At 35.9% G+C, this 22173-nt stretch overlaps 1 protein-coding gene across 2 annotated transcripts; it reads left to right on the forward strand.

Moving 5' to 3' along the window:
* The first annotated feature begins 57 nt into the window (after positions 1-57).
* TYW5 (tRNA-yW synthesizing protein 5) lies at positions 58-22073 on the forward strand. Of its 2 annotated transcripts, XM_025893964.2 has the most exons (8): positions 58-190; positions 5321-5475; positions 9670-9739; positions 12340-12384; positions 13439-13576; positions 15299-15386; positions 15776-15892; positions 18561-22073. In XM_025893964.2, exons 1-8 carry the CDS (start codon positions 113-115, stop codon positions 18815-18817), a joined length of 948 nt encoding a protein of 315 aa, XP_025749749.1. In that variant the 5' UTR covers positions 58-112; the 3' UTR covers positions 18818-22073. The 2 variants fall into 2 exon arrangements, with proteins under 2 accessions (XP_025749749.1, XP_025749750.1); XM_025893965.2 differs by lacking the exon at positions 12340-12384.
* The last annotated feature ends 100 nt before the right edge of the window (positions 22074-22173 follow it).

Raw genomic sequence — 22173 nt, forward strand, 5'->3', positions numbered from 1 at the left:
GTCGGTCCCGCGGACCTTTTCTCTCCGGCTTGTGTTTCCGGGCGGATGGCATGCTGAGGGACGTGTCAGGCCACGGTTTCCAGGACTTGGAAGAGGACGGGCGTGAGCAACCATGGCCTGGGAGAGTCTCTCGGTACCTCGGCTTGAGGGCGTTTCGCAGGAACGGTTCCTGCAGCACCTCTACCCGCAGGTGAGGGCCTCCCTACCACTTGGGCGGCTCCGAACTGGTTTCCCGAAACCCAGGTTATGGGGAGGAGGCAGCGGGCGGCTGAAGATGGTTGATTGGCTGGCTCTGTGGCTAGGGGAGAGGGCGCGTGGGGGATGTCGAATGGATCCTCTGTTAAGTGTTCCAGAAAGAATGGTTCCACGTTTCTGGGGAGCAGGATGATAGCGGAGAGCTGAGTGCGAGAAACGGCTTCCCTAGTCATCACTGCTCGCTGCGAAGAGTGGCCTTTCTGGGACTCTATTACGCTGTCTCCTTCCGTTACTGTGGCAACGAAGGGAGATTTCCCACTGCCACCCCATCTTGCATCGGGTTTCCTAAAGTTTAGAGGAGGTTTCACCGCCCCGCTGGTGGCCCGAAAGGTGCCTGTTAGTGTACTCGAGTTACTGGATTCAGAAGAGCAGTTTTTCTCTGCACTGAGCCAAAGGGGAAGCGATGGGAATCCCTCAGGAAACTTCCACCAGTCTTGGATTCTAACTAACCTGGATTCTGATTCAGATGTTGGAAGCTCTTACATGTGTAATCCGAACCTTAGTTCTTTAAGAGAAAAACTCAAGAGGAAAATATTAAAGAGAAGTATTTTTACTTGGAGTGCTTTGTAAGGGAAGCCATACTTCAGAGAAACTGAGACTAAGAGCCCAGCAGATATTTCAAGAAAAAAATAACGGACAAGGTTATAGTTAGTATGCTTCTGGTTGAACTCCTCTCTCCCCGCAATTTCAATTGGTATTTACAAGGTGGTCATAGAGCTATAGTTCTCGGTATTAAAGAAGCAGGAATGAAGTTTTTTCTTTTGGGAGTTAGCAACCTACAGAGAGGATCTAAGCCTTCATTTATTTGTGAGTCTAGTGCTGGATGGTTTGTTGTTGCACTCCCCACCCCCACCTCAGTATGTGTTAGTATAAGATGTTTGCAGAGCACCACTGTGGAGATCCAATGTTGTATGTGGAAATGCTTTGTAAGATGCATGGCAGAGGGTATTTTGTAATATAATCTCCCCAGGCAAGATATATAATATGTCACAGAGAAAGCATCACTAAGTTTCATAAACTGGAAAATTGCAAACAACACTCTGGTCACAATGTAATAAAATTAGAAATTAATGAAATTGGAGAACAAGATCTTTCGTTGGAAACACTAAAGAAAATCTACGAGGGGGCATAGGCTTCATATTTTTAACATGTTTTAATAGTTAACAGTGTGATATAGGTGCATGAATAGATAGACCAGAGAAATAGAATGGAAAGTCTGGAGATCTACATATATTCAGAAGTAAATTTCCATTTATATGGAGATTTAGTATGTGATAAACACGGTATGTTAAGAATCACTGGGGCAAAGGAACTTTTAAATAAATGGTGCTGGGGCAATTGGATAGTCATTTAAAAAATGATAAAATTAGATTTATATCTGACACCATACACAAGAGTAATCTCTAAATGGATCAGAGATGCAAATATAAAGTGAAACTACACAGTACTAGAAGAAAACATAGGTAAATTCCTCTATGATGTAGGTCTGTGGAAGGGCTTTCTAACTATGACTGAAAATTCAGGTGTAGTAAAAGATTAAAATTTGAATACATAAAATACAAGCTGGGAAAAAAATATTGGCAACATGTTTCATAAAAGGGCCACAGAAGCCCATGTATTTAAGAACTTTTAAAAATTAAAGGGGTGGGGTGTGAAAGGCCAAAAGTCTGATAAAATGTGAGCAGTTGACAAAAAAAAAAAAGATAAAATGACCTCTAAACATGAAAAGGTGTTCAACATTACTCATAAGAGAACCTCAAGCCATACTGATATTCCATTTCTTATCTATCATTGGCAAAAAATCAGAAGGCTGATTTTTAAAAATACTACTCTTGGTGAGGCTGTGAAGGAACTGGCACTCTCACACTTTATGCCAAGTGGTACAACCCTTGTGGGGGGGAATTTGGCATATCTAACGAAACTGTATATATGTTTACTTTATGATCCAGCAGTCCCACTTCTAGGAGTTTACTTTGAGGATTAGTACAAATAACCTAAAAAAAAAAAAAACAACCCAAAACCATGGACAGGAGAGTGATTGATTAAATTGCTCATTTACACTGTGGTGTACAAAGCTGTAAAAAAGAATGAGGGAGGGGCGCCTGGGTGGCTCATTCGTTAAGCGTCTGCTTTCAGGTCATGATCTCAGAGTCCTGGAATCGAGCCCCGCATCGGGCTCCCTGCTCCGCGGGAAGCCTGCTTCTCCCTCTCCCACTCCCCCCGCTTGTGTTCCCTCTCTCACTATGTCTTTCTCTGTCAAATAAATAAATAAAATCTTAAAAAAAAAAAAATAATGAGGGAGGGGCGCCTGGGTGGCTCAGTCCTTAAGCGACTGCCTTCGGCTCAGGTCATGATCCCAGAGTCCTGGGATCGAGCCCCGCATCAGGCTTCCCCGCTCCGTGGGAAGCCTGCTTCTCCCTCTCCCATTCCCCCTGCTTGTGTTCCCTCTCTCGTTATGTCTCTCTCTGTCAAATTAATAAATAAAATCTAAAAAAAAAAAAAAATGAGGGAGATAACCTGAATTGATAGAAGTGATTTCCAGGATATGTTTTTAGATTTAAAAAAATCAAATTACAAAAGAAAATACATACGTGCCACCTTTTTGTGAAAAAAAGAAGGGGAAATAAAGAAGTATATATGTTTTTGGTCTCTTTGGGGGGCGGGGGGTGGAAAAAAGGAATGATAAGCCAGAAATGAGACTGGTTAGCTATAGGGGATGAGTGAGATGAGGTGAAAGAATGTGGCTGGGGTGACCTTTTTGTATAGTTTTGACTTTGGGGATCACATTAATGTTTTACATTCTAAAGTAATAGTAATAATAAAATTAAGGATGAGGATGATTAAAAAACCCAAAACTCAAATATAAAATCTAAAAAAATAATAAGGGGGAGGAAAATAAGTAACCCAAGTCACTTTTGAACACAGTACATATTGTATATCCTCAGTCTAAAGACAAAAAAAAACTATAAACAAATACTGAACTCTAGTTAATAGACTTGCTTTTTTATAGTGATATGACTTAGCAATTGTGAAAGTACTTACTTTGAATTTATGCAATTGATTAAACATTGAGGATAATAGGAACGAGGTTTCTCATTGTTAGGAGAAAGGAGTTACAAATATATAAACAAAAAGTAAAATGAGTCTTGTATAAGATCAGAATTGAGGTATCAGTATTAGAGGTATTATGGTTCGTTCACAGATACATCCATTAAGTGCGTGTGTGTGTGTGTGTGTGTGTGTGTGTGTGTGTGTGTGTGTGTATAGTATATACATATGCTTGAAGAGAGAGATAAATAGATATGGTATATACCTATGTGGGGTGGGGGTGTGTGTGCATGCGCACACATGCATTTTTGGGAAAAGGGGGAATGAGTATACACAGACTTCCACATATTTCCTAGCTCTGTCCACTAAGAAGGCCTAGAAGTAATGATACCCCAATAACAATGAACACACCTAACGCCCAGATCATGGTTTCTAAGTAACATACCCTTTAAAAGAAACCAGAGCTGCTTGAAGAAATGACTGTAGGGCTGGGATGGAAAGAGTATAAAAGGATTCTGGATTGTGTCTTCTTTACTATGAAGTAAGGAAGTGTTCAGGTAAAAAGTCACAAGAGCCAGCTTGATTTGGATCCTACTGGCCAAATCTAAGATAATTTGAACATCAAAATTATATCAGTAGATTATAACCAAGTGAATAAAATTAATGGAGATAAATAAATAAATTAGCTCATTTTGACATCAGAAAGCCAACTAATGTAGAAGATGATGGAGTTTTTAAAAGTCATAATTTTTGTGTTCATCATAGCAATACTTAGGCAGGAATTACCAGTTGATCAAAATTAACATCACAAGTAATAGGGCAAAATATCATGTGCTACCTGATGTGTTGCACTGAGAAGGACACAACATTGCTTCTTTGGTACATTCCTTCTAAAAATGCATAACCTGAATCTAATCATAAAGAAACATTAGATAAACTGAAATTGAAAGGCTTCCTACAAAATAACTGGCCTGTACTTTTCAAAAACGTCAAGATCATGGAAGAAAAAGGCTGAGGAACTGTTCCAGATTAAGAGACATGGCAACTAAATGCAGTGTGGCATCTCAGAAATGGGAAAACAAAACAAAACAAAAAACAATTATAAGGGATATTATTAAGACAGTTAGCAAAATTTGGATATGGACTGTGAAGTAGTATTATATCAGTGTTAAATGTAATTTTGATAATTATTCTGTGACTGTGTAAGAAAATGTCTTTGTTCTCAGGAAATATACTCCAGTTTTTGGAGATAAAGAAGTATGTCAGCAATACCTTGAAGTAGTTAAGAAAAAATTTAATTATTTTTAATAATATGGTCCTCTCTATACACAACATAGAGTGAGAATGAATGATAAAGTTAATGGGGCAAATGTTAAATTAACAGTTGGTGAATCAGAGTAAAAGGTATATGGGAGTTCTTTGTTCTTGCAACTTTTCCACAAGTTTGAAATAGTATCAAAATAAAAAGTTACGAACAATATTTGACTATAAAATACAAATTTTAATCATTTATATTTTTGTCATAATAACACTTGTAAAAATGCCTTTTTAAAAAGATTTATTTATTTATTTGAGAGCGCAAGTTGTGAGGGTGAGGAGGGCAAAGGGAGAGAGAGAATCTTGAGCAGACTTCCTGCTGAGTGCTGGAGCCCAGATGTGGGACTCAATCCCATGACCCATCATGACCTGAGCTGAAATCACGAGTCGGATGCTCAGCCAGCTGAGCCACCCAGGCACCCTGAAAATGCTTTAAATAATGTTCAGATTTCTTGTTCTCAGCTAGTAATGGTACTGCTGTTTCATTTGGCTTATTTTCCTAAGGTTAAAATTTTGTTCTAAGTATATTACAGTGATGCTCTTCCTGCTTTGTAGCATGAATTGTTAAAGGTTTGAGTTTGAGCATCTTAGGATCAAGAATCATTTCTTAATTGTTTTTGTCCTTCTATTGCCAAATGTAACTCCAGATATGTTGTTCATCTTCCCTAATTTTTTGTTGTATATTTTTCCCCACTTACAGAGAAAACCCCTAGTGTTGGAAGGAATTGATTTGGGGGCATGTACAAGCAAATGGACAGTGGATTACCTGAGCCAAGTTGGAGGGAGAAAAGAAGTAAAGATTCATGTTGCTGCAGTTGCCCAGATGGACTTCATTAGTAAGAACTTTGTATATAGGTATTTTCTTCTGAGGTTTACTCTGGGACTACAAATAACTTATTTTAAGCCTTGAAAATATTTTTGTATTATTATACAAAGACCATATGGCATTTCATCTTTTGGCTACTTTGATATTTAAAGAATAGCTTTTAAAAGACAAGAATTCTGCGTTTACACGGTTATATAAAAACATTTTCAAACACCATTTTTTTCAAATAGGGTATATGCCTGATACCTTCTGGAGCTATGGAAGGAACTGGATTTCTGTAACTGGAGTTAGAGTACCCTTACGTTGGGTGTGCTATACTCATTCAGTGCTCCATCAATTGATCCGCATTAGTAATTGTTATCTAGGGTAATGAATTCTAAAGTTTTCCTTCATAACCTATTTTGATTTTTAATGCTCTTATTTTTAGAAGATTTTCTAATTTGTAATTATTCTGACAGAAGCGTAAGCCCATGTTTTCTTTTTCTGCTCTCTCCAGAAATAAAGGACAGGTAGTTGCTATGTTTGGTATAGTTTTTCATCAACTTGGATAGCTTTAAAAAAATCATACTAAATTTTCTCTTTTGACAAAATACCCTTAAATACTTTTAATTTCCCTTGTGGTTGTCATTTTATGCTTTAGGATATCTTAAAAGTAAGTAAGATAGTTAAAAGCTGTTGAGTGTCTGAACTTGAAAGTTTTAAATGTTGTAATCTTATAGATGTAATATGTTATTTATTCCCATGTTTCATTAAAAATGTTAAAAGACACTTACATTCTGCACGTGCAGTTTCCAGCAAACTCAGTCTATTAAAAAACCATGTAGTTTACAAAAGACTGATTTTTAAAGAAAGATGGTTCTCACTGTTCCTTCCAGAGTTTAGAGATGAGTTAAACAGAGCTTCTAATGTCCAGAGCCCTTCCTTTCTCATTAGAGTTTTCCAAGCTCATATAGCAGCTTGCCAAAGGATTTCTCAGTTTTTGATTCTTTGAATATTCACCATTATAGTTTTGATTTTTAATAGGCCGTGAATTGAATTTAATTGCCACAAGTTTTTCTAAGTGTAAGAACTTTTCATTTTTTATTAAATCAAAAAGGTGGAAGAAAGTGCTGGAATGATGAACGTTTTTAAGCTGGCAGTTAATGATGTTTATTTTCCAGAGAGTCCAAAGCCATAACAAATGGGTATTGAAACTTCATCTTGAATTGCTTTGCTGTTTTGTCGTGTTCCATAAACTTCTCAAAACTTGTTTTTGAATCGCATACATTATGTAATAGTTCCTATCCCAGCTTTCTCCAGGCCTTTCACAAGAGCTGCTAAAGAGTTGCAAGATTATTTTCTTAGTGCAAGAAAAAAATAGATGTCGTCATTTTTGGCAGTTACCAGGGAGTAGGAAAGAAGGGAGGCATCTAGGTCAGGAGTCTAGAAAGGAAGAAATCCTACACACATATATCATTGTCATCACTTTAGTTTAAGGTTGCATTTCTGCTTATTAAATATTTGAAGAGCAATACATTTCCAGGTCTTAGCTTTTACTTCTTTCTTCTTGGTGGCTCTCAGTGTTCTTCCAGAATCAGGGTACTATGAGTGAGAGGAGTACTGTGTGGTGGCAGAATACTGTTGGTATTCTTCTGGTCATAGATTTAAAGAAATAAATCGGTCTGACTCTTAATATAGCTTTATTTAACTGCTTCTGTCTATCACATCATCTCATTCCTTTTATCATCCTGCTCTTACTATTTATTATACTTTTATTAATCCTGATCTTGATTTTGCAAAGCAGCCTTTGCAAATGGGAAACAGGACATTGAAGATTTTTTTTTTCCTCTTTCTTAATGTTGGTAACCACTTTCATGCTGCTGAAGGGTACATTATCATTGTTGTTAATCCCACCATTTTTCCTTTACTGAGCACTTACTATATATCAAGTACTGTGCCATGCGTCCTAGATTTAATTTAGAAAGCCTGTGAGGTAGTTTGTTTTGTTTTGTTTTCAATAATTATACAATTGAGAAAATGGAGGCTTAAATACATTAGGTAACTTACCCAAGATCATGTGCCTTGAAATAATGGAACCAAATTTATATCCAAATTTGCCTGACTCCACAGAACCCATGATCCTAACCCCTCTTTGATACTACCTCCCTTACTGGTCTGTTACCAGTCCAGACGGATGAAACTTAAATAGCAGATGTCCTTCTTTTTGAAACATGCTTGGGATAGAAGAAAACCTTGAGTCTGAGGATTCCTAATTCACACCTTGTTCCCCCCTCTCTCAGAAGCTCTGATAGGCACCACTACCTAAGGAAAAAGATTGCTGAGAGCACCCAAGTTCTGCTTCTCTGATTTGAGTTACTTTATTTGCCCTGTTCTTATAAAGGTCTTGAAAAACTTCTGAGTTTTCCCTAGTAAAAAGATAAGCCTAGGCAACTGCACCAATTACAGGGGTAGCTCTGTACCTGAGGGGCTTCCATATTTTCCCTAAATTCTTCAAAGTTGCTTTAGGAATGAAGGGTCTATGGTGAGGTCAGAGATGGAAAACATTGCATAGGAGGATGCCAAGTAAATTTGTTGATATAATTAACTAGAAACTGTAGTAGCAAATTGGTCTGAGCAGATGGCAGACTCCTTTCTTCTCTCTTGCAGTGCTCACTCTTATACATAATCATCAGCAATGTCCTCAAGTTCAGATTGACATTCGCGCCCACAGGACCTATTAGTCCATAATTTGTCATCAGAGTCACTTAGCTTTACAAAAGGATACAAGGCAGGAAACCACATTCTAGCAGTATAGTATCAGTGGGAGTCCTTGTACCAATCCAGGAGCCATTTTTTGGTTCACCAAGTGACAGCTTAATTGCAAGGGAACAAGAAAGACTATAAAGATGGGTACAGAAGCACCCTTAGCTAAAGGAAGCCACATAGTCCACAGAAACCAGTGACATGAAATGGCCCATGAATTTAGCTTCTAGGTTCCTCCAAGGGACAAACTCAATTACAAGAGTTATACCACACACAGGGAAGCCGTATCTTTTGCTTCTTAATAATCCACTCATCAGCCTTTCAGTCCGGACATAGTTCATCAATCAGGGGTCATTTCTTACAATAAACAATGTTAACTGATATCACAGGTGACATTCCACATTTATCTTAACCCAGTAGGTTTTCTACAAAAGCATTGCTAGGAAAAGGTAAGCCCAAGGTCATCTTCTTATAGAGAAGGAGAAAGGGTTTTTGCTAACCCTTTCTCCCCATTTCCTCAGTACAGGTTTAAAGTGGAAAGATATTTGGTGGTAAGAGTGAAAAGGCTAAAAGGAAAAAAGGAGAGAAAAGACTACTACTCTTAATCAGAGGTTTGGAGGCTGGAGTGCAATGCAGGTTGGGTGGAGAGGCTTTTGACCCAGATGCTTTTGAGGACTTCTTTGTCTTGATGTTACTGTTATCATCTTCATGTAGGGATCAGTACTTTTGCTTCTAGAATGGTGAAGGGACGGGATGGGACCCAGAGAAATGGTAGCCCTCCAGGCTCAATAGTGAGATAAAAGGAAATGAACTGCTTCTGTGATGTTCAGCCCTGTTTATCACAGGGAAGGAGATAGCCATTTGAACAGAAATATTGAAGAAGAATAAAACTTGGTCACTTCCCTGAATTTTCCTTGAGGTATTCCTCAGAAGCCTTAAAATGACAAGAGTGGTGAAGGAGATTGAGAGCAGTCTTGTGGGCTTCTGTTTTCTGTGGTAGTGCCAGAAGGCAGGAAGATCAGTGAGAGTGAAGGACTTGGTCTTACTGGACCATTTACCTACTATCTCTTCCAAAGTAGCACTTAGTAGTTTGTCCCATTCCTCAGTCACAAGACTTGTTTTGCCATGACACTTGAAGTAGCACATTTGAAAGTTTGTGTATATCCAGAGGTAACCGGATACCATAGAGACATTTTTCTAACAGTAACTTGGAATAGGAGGGTATTGACATAAGAAGGATTCATCTGTCCCATAGATTTAGAAGTCTTTAATTTTTGAAATTATAATTTTAGACAATCTAGGTCAAATAAGCATACTGCCAAATGAATTTTGAAAATTTAGAATTCCACATAATAGATTATAATAAAATTATGGCTATTGTAAAACAGAAGAGCATATACAACTCCAACAAGCCAATATATAGTGATAAGGGTATTACTAGTTGGTTTATTGAGTCCAAGGCTTTTTTGTCTTTATTTCAGAACTTTACCTTTTGATAAGTTGGTTCAGAGAGCAGCTGAAGAAAAGCATGAAGAATTCTTTATTTCAGAGGTAACTGCTTTGAACATACTCTCTTTAGAAAGCATTAATACGTACATACTAGGTGGATTTTCTTATACAAGAATATTAGATATGTAAGAGCTGTAGTCTTCTCTGATAGCTGTTTTTAAGGTTTGGTTGTGTGTGCCAGTAGATCTAGTTTTGCTATTTATTAGATCTCAGACCTTGGCCAAATTATTTTTCTGTACCTCTGTCTACTCATCTATAAAATAGGAACAATAATAGTACCTGTCTGATAAGGTTTTTGTGACAGTTAACTAAATAAAATCTGTAGAGTACTTAGCACAATGCCTGACATGTGGAAACTACTTACTAAATGTTAGCGATTAATGATAACTTTCTTTAAAAATGCTTTGGTCTGGGGCGCCTGGGTGACTCAGTCGGTTAAGCAGCTGCCTTTGGCTCAGGTCATGATCCCAGGGTCCTGGGATCCAGCCCCGCATCTGGCTCCCTGCTCGGCGGGGAGCCTGCTTCTCCCTCTCCCTCTGCTGCTCCCCCTGCTTGTGCTTACTCTCTTTTGAAAAGAAAAGAAAATGCTTTGGTCTGATATTCAGTTCAAATGCTGAAGGAGAACTTTATTTTCATATCTTATTGACTGTTAGACTATTTCTATATTTTATTATTGTTATCAATGTGTTTTCTGTTGTATTTGCTATAACATTTGTTCAGGATTAAATGCAGAAGAATTCTTATTTACATTATAATCCAGTTTTAATTCAATTTAGAGATCTTGAGATAAAGCATTGAGACTCATATATAAATACATTTTTTAAAAATTCACGGTTATCTCAAAAGCACATTTTGAAAATGAACTGCTTTTTAAGCTTTGAATAAAGCTGTTGTCTGCATTTGAGCCAGCCGGGCTGGTGGCCAGTTTGGTAGTGACAGGTGCTGCCTGCTCACAGTTGTTTCAACAGGTAGTGGTCACACCAGATTACCACCAGGATCCCTCCAAACTCTGCAGGTCTGTGATTCTGTGGTATGATAAGATTGTCTACTAAAACTGATTTCATTAACTATACCTGAACTAACAGTGTATATTCATCTTATTTATATACTTTCCATAATCTTTAGATGTAAATCCTTTATCTTGTCTCTGTTTCTTTTATTTCACTTGACATTTCATGGCTATTTACATCTGTGCTGCTCATTACCCTTGGAAAGGAAAGTTTCAAAGGGCAACTGACTATACATGTATATTTATATCTTAAAATTATGGAAAGTATTTCAGTCTTTGAGGAAGCAGGTGCTAAGATGGAATTAGGAGTGCAAATAGGTTTACTGGGGAGTAATATCCCTGAAAAGAAAGAGAAGGATTGGGTAGGCGGAAGCCATCAGACAGTGACATAGATCTGATGGACTCTCTGCCAGCTCACTGTGGAACTCCTGAGCAAAGACTGCCTGTTAGTGGAGTCCTGTGTGGGTGGCAAAGTCTAAGCCTTTTACCATCTTGCTCAGTCATTGGTTGGGGCTACCCCAAGAAGAGCATGACCTTGAAAGGCTGAGGTAGACCTGAAAGAATTAATGGCTGGCAGCCATAAGTTAATCACACTCTGCAACTAGCAATGAATTCTTTCTTAAAGGGGTTCTGCACAGTGCACCTCTGTGTCTGCCCATGAATTTTTTTTCCAATCCTAGAACATAGGAACTGGTAGAAAACTCTTAGAATTTTGAAGAGCATACTTTGAAACCTATTTAGCCAATAATAAATTTATAGAAATTATCTGGTATTACTTAAAAATATAAAAACACTGGATCTGAGAGTAGAGTTAAATTTTTGGTCATAGATTTATAATACGTTGTTAAGGTAAATAACATGGATTTTTGAATTTTGTGTTATAATGGTCAGTGTAGTTATAAAAGAGGCAGAATTCCTGAGTTGGATTGCCCTTGTGCTTGACCCAGTATCTCAGTTCCCTAATTCTTAGAGGAAATGCAGGCAGCAGTAGTGTTTTATAATTCAAACAGTTCTCTCTTACAGCTACTCAGTGAAGGGTAACTGGCAGTTTTTTTTTAAGTATCAACATGAATTTACTACTCTAAAATGACATTTTTTTTTTTGAAATGACGTATTTCTAATTCATACATGAGCTGACTTTAAAGGATTTGGCTTGAGAATTTATATGACCAGTGGTAGGCTTAACTTGATAAAATGCAGTGTTCCAGATTTTTAAAAAATGTATTACTGAAATTTTAATTATCATATTTATCTCCTATTCTACATTTGCATTATATTAAGAAGTTTGTTATTGGCCTCAACAATACCTTGAGATCATGTGTGTTATACAAATGAGAATTCTTTTAAGTCTTATTGTTAAGAGTCTAAATAACTTAAAGTCTGAATTAAGCATTGTGTTTTAGATAGAGTAGATATGTGTTGCCTTTCATATTTATATAATATTTTGTGGATCCAGTCATTATTACAAGTAGCCTATAAAGACATTTCTTCATATGGCCACCAGAGAGCATTAGTAGAAAGGGTAAGAAAACAGAACTGTTTCAAAAACAACTGGGTTAGATTTTACAACTCATTTCCTTCCATCTTTATTTTCACATGAATATTTATGTTACTTTTCTTTGGGGTGTTTAAGGATGAGAAGTACTACTTACGGTCACTTGGGGACGACCCTAGAAAGGTAAGAATTCTGAATGTAGAACAAAGGCTTAAAACCTAAAGGATGTATATATTTAAACTGGCACTGTAGTTTTTATACTTATTGCCTGACATATGACCTGTTTCATCTTTTTTCCATTCTTTTCTCAATGATTTCTGCCCTTGAATAAGAAGTAAAATTATTAGGGGGTGCCTGGGTGGCTCAGTTGGCTAAGTGGCCAACTCTTGATTTCGGCTCAGGTTATGATCTCAGGGTCCTGGGATCAAGCCCGGAGTCAGGCTCTGCACTCAAGCAGGGAGTCTGCTTGAGGATTTTCTCTCTCTCCCTCTGCCCCTCCCCTGCTTGCATGCACGTGCTCTCTCTCTCTACAATAAATAAATGAATCTTTAAAAGATAAAAAGTAAAATTATTAAAAGTTGATTAGTTTTTAAGTAGGACCATAGTATCTTCGTGTTTAAAGTCACTCCTCTAATCTCTACACAATTAAAAAATCCTTTCTACTATATTTTACAGATGGCCATTCAGCTAATAAAATATAATCTAAAATAATTATTAAAATACTGAATAATTCACTAATACAAGCTTTGACATGTATTCAGTCAAATTAATATGGCTGCATTGTTAAGGAATGGTCCCTAAAATGATCATGTAAGATTCTGTTTTTTCCTTTTCTGTTCCCATTTAGTTCTTTGACTTCTTTTAGTCTCTTCCCTCAGTAAAACCCAGAGGTTTTACATAGTTAATAATGTTCAAATTGTTGACTCCTAAATTTTAAATACTTACTGTTGGAGTAGATGGCAGTTGTATGATTGTTGTCTAAATAGGAAGAACCAATTAATGAAGCATATTAAGCTTAACCGTACTGATATTGTTGAATCTGCAGTCTGTTACATAGTCTGTTATTCCTTCATTTGAAAGCTCATGTGTTGACTATCATCACTTAGTATTTTAAAGCAATGAACAGTTTTACCCCATTCCTCCTTAATATCATGGGCTCTGATGACAGCCTGAGGTAAAACAAGCATTATACAAATATTGCATTATTAAAATTCTTACCATGTTTCTCTCAATGCAGGATGTTGCAGATATCAGAAAGCAGTTTCCTTTACTGGAAGGAGATATTAAGTTTCCAAAATTTTTCAAAGAGGAGCAGTTCTTTTCCAGTGTTTTTCGAATTAGCTCACCAGGATTACAACTTTGGACCCACTATGATGTATGCTACATAAATGAGAAATCTGAAGCTACAGTAGATATTTAGCATTTATAGACATAACATTTACAGTTTCAGCTTTCTGTAGACTACCCTAAAGATCTTGGAGACATAATTTGCTGAAACATGAGATTTGAAAACAGGGTGCTCTGCAAGTTGGTGATATGGGAATAAATTATTTAACTAATGCTATAGCCTAGTTTCTTACATTTGCATTTCTCTGTGGTGGTGGTCTTGATTCATTATATTGTGTGTGTGTGTGTGTTAGTTTTATGAAGTGGTTTTTAATATGTGAAAAATGGCCACCAGATGAGGGGGAAAGTTGTACAAGTGGAAAAAGCAATAAGGTTGTGACAATGAGGATGTGGAAATGATACACATGACTAGATGGAACTGTTACTCAAGAGAAAGGCAGAAGTTTGTGGAGAGCCATTTCCAGTAATAAGAATTTGGGGATTTCTGAAGGTCTTAGATTATACATCCCTTGAGAATGTGAAATGTCCACTGTATTTGTTGAGCACCAAGATGTATAGAATATTGTCCCTGATCATTTACTCTATGGTATTACAATTTTACTTGCTTAAATATATGCATATAAATACTTTAAACACATTAAGAATATTGTGTATGGTTTGGTGTTGGGTGGAGAAATTTAGGAGGCTAAGGCAATACCTAATAGGTTTCTAAAGATAATTTTTTAAAAAGCTCTAAATCAAGCTATATTAAGTTTTATAAGTGTGTTATAATTCAGCTGAGGGCCCCTTGGGAGGATTTTAACATCATAACTCTAATTAAATGAGATAGACATAAATTCTTAGTATATTTTTTAAAAGTTTTGCATAAATGATGTGGTGACTTAAATATATTTTTAATTGTATTATGTGACTATTTTAAATTTTAACTAGTATCACTATCTAGATTTATAATAGAATTCCAAACAGCTTTTCTTACATTAAAAATAAGTCAAAGGAATGCTTGTTATGTAGTTAAGGCTTACATAAGAAAAGGGTTAGTAATGAAAGGAAAAATGCTTAGGTAGAAACGATATGTAAATAATTATGAATATATCTTGCTTAGTATATATTTTAATTCCTTGGCTGAGAATTATGTAGCTCTGCCTTTTAACATTTTCCGCAAAGTGTACCCTTGTGTATGCAGAAATAGTCAAGATTACTCCATTAATAAGTACATCAAGAAAATTTGCCAGGTTACAATCCTGTAGAAAGAATTTGGAAATCAAGATGCCTATAACTAAATTATGGCTGGCCATATATATTAAAAGAGTTTAGTGATGGTTGATTACAGCAGTACCTTGTGTTTTCCCAGCACTTAATTTTTCTAAGTGCTTTCAATCTGTTGCCTAATGTTGGCCATATAGCATTCTTTGACAGATAAGGAAGTACTAATCAAGGAGAGCCTCAAATAAGTCTAACTACCCTCCCTGTCATACTGGTGGGGCAAGGGCAAATAGTTCTCAGATTTCTTAATGGCTTGCCAGTCCTTCCCATTTTAAGGCAGTGCTGCAGGAATATCTTTAATAAAGGAACAGTTTCATTTACAATATAAATGTTTACATTGTTAGACTATTACTATAAATGTCTTAGATAATGTGAGTCAAGTCTTACTAAAGGATAGGATTTACATTTAATTGTTTGGAATATACCATTGGTTCTGTTTATTTAAATTTTAGATATTGCTTATCCATAAGTTCTTATTGGCTTTCAGGTAATGGATAACTTCTTAATACAAGTGACAGGAAAAAAGCGTGTTGTACTATTCAGTCCTCGAGATGCCCAGTATTTATATTTATCAGGTACTTTTTTTTTAAGTTTATATTTCAAAAGTCTAGTCTATTCAGTTACTCTTCTTGGGAAACCTCTTTATTTTCATAGAAAAACATCTTAGGGCCTCTTTCTAATTATGATGTATTTGTGTTTTCCACATGTATGTAGGTAATGATAGGCTATATGAACAATGAAATTTTCAGATTTTCTTAATTATATTACATGGATGTCAGTAGTCATAAAGGGTGGATCATTGAAAATTGTCTTAGGTTTCAGGAGAAGGGTAATTGTTCTTACAGTGTGGATATAATAAATAATTGTACAGAAAAGAGTAAGTTTTCAAGTTTATATTTGTGATTACCTTTTAAGAAATGCTAACTTTGCTTAATCTATGTTATCCTTTTTTGGAACTTTTCAGGTACTAAATCAGAAGTACTGGATATAGATAACCCAGACTTAGCTAAATATCCACTGTTTTCCAAGGCTAGAAGGTATGAATGTTCCCTTAAAGCTGGAGATGTATTATTCATTCCTGGTAAGATTTCTAGACCTCATTCACTTCCTGTTTATAAAATCTGTACTCTGTCACTCATCCATTATATGATTTTTTGAGTACAAATGTATGTTTGTTATATGTATTCTGTCCTATACAAGTTGATTTTTATATACACCTGTGTATGTGTGTTTAAAGTATGCTTAAGCAAATTCTTATAAAATTAATGATCTTGCTTTTCAGAGGCAATCTATATAACATTATACTCTTTTTAAGTTATTAAATGACATCAAACAAGATACTTTATATCTGGGAAAAGATTATACCTGGTTCTTTTTAATCATTTCTAAAATATTTGCATATTGGGACACCTAGGTGGCACCATGGGCTAAGCATCCAACTCTGTTTGGCTCAGGTCCTGATCTCAGGGTTGTGAGATGGAGCCCCATGTCAGGCTCTGCACTCAACGCAGAGTCTGCTTAAGACTCTCTCCCTCTCTCTCTGTCCCTCCCCCATTCCCGTCTCTCTAAAATAAATAAGTAAATCTTTAAAAAAAAAAAATACTGCATATTTTAGAACTATGTCACTTAAGTATTTACCAAGAAATGGTAAATATATTTCAAAGCCAAAACAGATTAAAGATTTTATTAAATATCAAATTGTTATAATCTCAACACCTATGATGTCTTTTGTGTGCATTATTTTCTATGGTCTGAATTAGTGTCACTTAATTTCTTTGTACAATAAATAGGGCATTAGTTGTTAGTAATTAGTGATATAATTAACATCTGTAAGCATTCAGAAGTGAATACCTTAAGATTATAAAAATCATAATTAAGATTAAAGGAGTGCATTAACAAATTGTTTGTATAGTTGTATTTCTCATGTTTAAGTTAATATATTTTTAATCATTAATACCTCTTTTTTGGGGGCACCTGGGTGGCTCAGATGGTTAAGCGTCTGCCTCCAGCTCAGGTCATGATCTCAGAGTCCTGGAATCTGTCGGGCTCCCAGCTCAGTGGGGACTCTGGTTCTCCCTCCCCTCTGCCTCTCCCTGCCCCCTGCCCCCGCTTGTGCTCTCTCTCTCTCTCAAATGAATAAATAAAATCTTTAAAAAAAAAAAAACCTCTTTTTCAGTGACAGAATTAAGTAAAAAAGTATTAATAAAAATATGATCTCCTTTGGGGCTACATATAAATTGCTTGAGGATAAGGAACCATGTTTTGGCCATCTTTGTATTCCCCAAGGGGCCTGATAACAATGACCTTAACATAACTGATTATCTATAAAAATTTGATACATTAACTTATGTTCTTTGTAAACAACTAGTACACTAGTGTTTAAACCCATTGCTATTATTTAAATTTCTTGGTTTTGTATCTTTAGAGAATGGTTAAGAGCTATGCAGTTTTCTCTTACTCTGTATACAACTTAAGGAAAAAAAAAGAGCCAGAAATACTTAACATTTGCATATATTTTGAAATAAAAGCAAAATCCCCATCTTTGCATTTAAATTTAACAGAATGGTTAGCTTTTTTCCTGTTATATTGAATAAGGAAAAAGATTCTGAAAGAAAGAGTAGTTAAGATTAAATCCATGTTTGAAACTAGTTTTGCAAATCAAAATATTTTAAGTTTTTGTTTTTCCTAGAGCACTCTTAGAATGAGTTTGTTTCTAAAATTTAGCATCTTGTAAATCTTACTTTCTCCCATTCACAAGATTAAACATTTTTTGACGTGACTAGTATTTTTTTTTAAGATTTTATTTATTTATTTGAGAGAGAGTAGTGGCAGGGGTGGGGGAGGAGCAGAGGGGGAGGGAGAAGCAGACTCCCCGCTGAGCAGGGGGCTCCATCCCAAGACCCTGAGATCATGACTTGAGGCGAAGGCAGACCAGACGCTTAACCCAACTGAACGACCCAGGTGCACCATTTACATGACTAGTATTTCACCTTGGTTATATTGTGATGTTGCTTTCATATTCCTATAGCACCTATAGTTTGAAAACATTCAGACTCAATTGAAAACAAAGAAACGTTCTAGAGGAAGTGAAAAATTAATTAGCTATATCATATGATAAAGTTTATTCATCTTCTCTACCACCAAAATATTTGCTTTAGTTTTATATATTTATTGTACAGGAGCCGAAAGAAATATAAGACATTTATAATTCCATTACAAATAGAAGTATAAAACTAAGGAGGCTACAAGGAATGCAAATTTAAGCAAGTTAGAAAACCATATGCAGCTTGAATAGGAAGTCTTTGAGAACAAAAGTACCGTGCTGAGGCAGAAAAGGTCAGAGATACTCCTCAAATGATTGAAATGTTCTGTGTATAAAAAATAAACACTTTTAATGTGGTTGTATGACTCAGGAAGTGTAAACAAGTAACAGAAAACATAGCCCCAAATTACAGAACTACAAAACAAATATAACTTTATTATGTCTTTCAAGTTAAAAGGGAAAATTGCTATTTCCAAAGGTTTTTAAAGTAGGGTTGTGTTATTGACACTTTAAATTGGTTGGCAATTCATAAAAGTTAAAATGATTCTGTTAAAAGCTGGGAGTGTGCTAACGAAGGGATCTAGTTACAAGAATTTCTTACACTGGCTATATGCAATTTGTGATATTTCACTGACATTTTAGTTATTTTTTTTTTTTTTACTCTAGGTTTTATTTTTAACTTTTTTTCCCCTTAAATTTTCTCCAGCTTTATGGTTCCATAACGTAATTTCTGAAGAGTTTGGAGTGGGAGTGAATATCTTTTGGAAGCACCTTCCATCTGAATGCTATGATAAAACAGATACCTATGGAAACAAAGATCCTACAGCAGCATCAAGAGCTGCACAAATTTTGGACAGAGCTTTAAAAACACTGGCTGAATTACCAGAGGAATACAGGGACTTCTATGCACGGCGAATGGTCTTACACATTCAAGATAAAGCTTATAGCAAAAACTTTGAGTAAATAATGAAGTGAATGCAATGAATATAAACTTTTAAATACAATTCAGCTCAAATACTGGAAAAATATAACCACATATAAATTATTTTTTAAAAGATTCCTTCTTTGTTAAAATAGGAAAGAAAACCTCATTTATAGATTAAGTAAATATGAATTGGTGTTTATATGGTTTCTATTTAATACAGATTGTTATGGTTGAAAGACTGCTGTACTGGGTGGGACCACTCTAGCTTTCAGATGCAAGTAACTAAAAATCCAACTTAAAAGGACTTAATAAAATGTATTGAATCATTATCATGAAGTCTGCTGATAGAATGGGCTTTAGTATTTCTGATCCAGTGATTCAGTAGTGTCACCAAGAGCCTCTAGGGGTTTTTTCTCCCATTTTCAACTGCGGCATTGGCATCATCCTAAGGCTGGCTACCCTCCTGGTCATGGGATGATTGCCAGTAGCAATTTGAGCCATGTTCATCTTCATTTACATGCAGTGGAGGAGTCAGGCTGGATTCCAAGGGCCTTCTCTTAATATGCAAAAGCTTTCCCAGGATTTGCCACCAAATCCTTGGGTCTCATTGATTTAAAGTAGCTTAGACCTGTCCATCCCTGAGGCAGTCACTGGGAAAGGGTATGGAATAACCCATAGGCCAGTTGGGTCTCCTGGAGCTTGGAATCCTCTTTCTCTGAGGCACATGGGGTATATATGGGGACAGCATGGATAATTTTTTTAAAATCAGGATTCAGATTAGGAAAAATGGTGAGCAACCAACAATATCTACTACATTTATCTTTTGAGATTTTTATTTTTAATTTTTTACTCATTTATTTGATGGAGAGAGAGTGAGCACAAGCAGGGGGAGCGGCAGGCAGAGGGAGAAGCAGGCTCCCCGCTGAGCAGAGAGCCTGACATGGAGCTCCATCCCAGGACCCTGGGATCATGACCTGAGCCGAAGGCAGCTGCTTAACCAACTGAGCCACCCAGGCGCCCCCTTTTGAGCTTTTTTAAAACACATGTCTAGGCCCCAACTTTGTAGATTTTGATTTAGTATGTTTGGGGTTTGGTACAGTATATTTGGTAAACTTCATAGGTTGTTTTGATGTATAATCAGGATTGAGAACAGTTGGACCAGATGATAGTAGTTTGGATTATTAGTTTTGTGATTCATCTAAAACATGCTTAATCTGATCCTGGTTTTTCTTGGCACTCAATATAAGTCAGGCCTGCCTTTTTTCAGTTTTTCAATGTCAGAAAATATTCAAATCTGTTTTAGCTTTAATTTACACCTACAGCTAAACTTCAACCCAATTAGTTTTCCCCACTAAATGCTTTTCCACCTGTCCTTTTTAGAGAGAAAAAAAATTTTTTTTTAAGAACAAATACAGGAGAGATCCCAATAATGTTGTCATCATTGAAGACAATGAGCCATTGTGTGTGGATCTGTGCCATTCTTTGTTTTGCACCTAGTAATTCAATTGCAATGTCATTGAAGAAAGACCAGATATATTTGCTGAACACAAATGTGCTCATCTAAAGTAATCTGAGTGCATCAAGTTGGTGCATTTTAATTATGGAGAAAATAATTTTCTCTTTTAAAATAACTTATCCATTCATATCCTGTGTTTGGAGTTGGATTAGTTTCAGGTATAAAAAACAGATTATAATAAATAAGAAAGGAAAATATATAAAAAATTATTCTGAACTTCCTAGGTGTCTTTAGGAAGAGATATTGAAGTTACTCAGGTCAACAAAAGTGAAAAGATGGTCTGTTAGAAAAGGAATTGTTACATTAGCCAGATTTAATTATTAGATTTTTTTTCATTTTTGGTTACTTCTTAGATTAGGCAAAGAAATTCTTCAATGATTCCTTTTCCTTTGGGAAGAAAAATAAGACAAAAACTTTTGTTAGTTTGAACAGTACTTATAGTCAGCTTTTAAATAAACCTTCCTTGGTTTTGTTTCTTTTTTTAAAAACCAGTGAGAGAATCAGTGCAAAGTATATACCCAGAGTCATGTAGAAAACTTGGAAGTAAAACTGAGATTATAATCTTCCCATGAATATTCACTTTAATTCAGTTTATTTGGGAAGCAAACTGGATGACCTTAGGTGAGTTAACTTAATCTTTATGAAGCTTATTTTCCTCATCTTTAAGCTTGTATTTTTTTAGGGTTGCTGCAAAAATACAAAGAGATAATTCAGGGCAAGGACAGTTGATGGCTGATGCTAGCTTTCCGATTTGAGATGGCTCTTATTGCAGTATTATAGTATCTAGAAAACTAGAAGTGAACCCTTTGGGAAGTTTTCAAATTATTTCCTTGGTCATAATCTTCAATGTTAGAGTGTTTACTTTAAATGCAAAATATTTTTATCTTTTTTGCTGACCTGAGACCAAATGAGATGTTGTGAATGTATAAAATATTAAACAGAATGTGGTAGCTGCATCTTCTCAGGAAGTTGCAAATCTTCGAACTTTATTGCTGAAAGGAATCTTAGAAATCATTTTATCAATCCAGATTGCTTAAGTGATTGTCCAGGCTTACACAGCTGGGTGACAGAACAGGAATTAACAGTTGTGACCAGATCATTCTCCATGCTTTCTCCCTTAGGTGCAGCTCATCTCTTTGTTGTTCTTTGGCTACAGTTTGGGGGCTTGACCTGATTCACAAAGGAATTTTTTTCCTCTGTCAGCAAAACAACTCACTGTACCACACGGACAAAAGATACAGAGTAAGACAAAGGGATACAAAATAAAATTAATGAACAAGTAGCGAGCAGAGGGTAAAATAAAAATGGAATACTATGCAGCACAAGAACGAGACAGAGGTATTGTAGTACTGGCAAGAAATTTTTCCAAGGTAATTAAATGAGGAAAGGGTTGGAAACTATGGGTATAGTATGCTGCCATTTGTGTAAAACAAAGGTATTCTGAAAGTAAACATTTGTATATGCATAGAATTATCTCTGCTGGGATACACAAGAAACCAGTAGTAGTGATTGCCTCTGAGAAGCTAGTAGACAAGTTAGGTGGGCAGTCTGGAATCTGCAGTTGTGTATTATTTGACCTTTTTTTTTTGCCCCTCTATGTATCACTCTTTCAAAATAACTTTTTAAAATACATGTGTAGACTATAAATACTAGTTTTTTGTGAACATTAACGGTGTTTGTCTTGGCACATAATTACATTGGAATTCTATTTATTCAGTAATTAAAACTTGTCACTCATAAAATATTTTTTAAAAGGGAAATAAAGTCAACAAGGCTTATTTTGTATCTTTCCATCTTTTTGAACAGCAGCAATGTGAACATTTGGAAGAACCTTAGTAGGGAGGCTTTTCTCTCACCTATCTAAAGTTGCCAACAGGC

Source organism: Callorhinus ursinus, unplaced genomic scaffold (genome assembly GCF_003265705.2).
Source record: "Callorhinus ursinus isolate GAN/ISIS: 27379988/994484 unplaced genomic scaffold, GSC_fseal_2.0 scaffold2, whole genome shotgun sequence".
Lineage (NCBI taxonomy): Eukaryota > Metazoa > Chordata > Mammalia > Carnivora > Otariidae > Callorhinus > Callorhinus ursinus.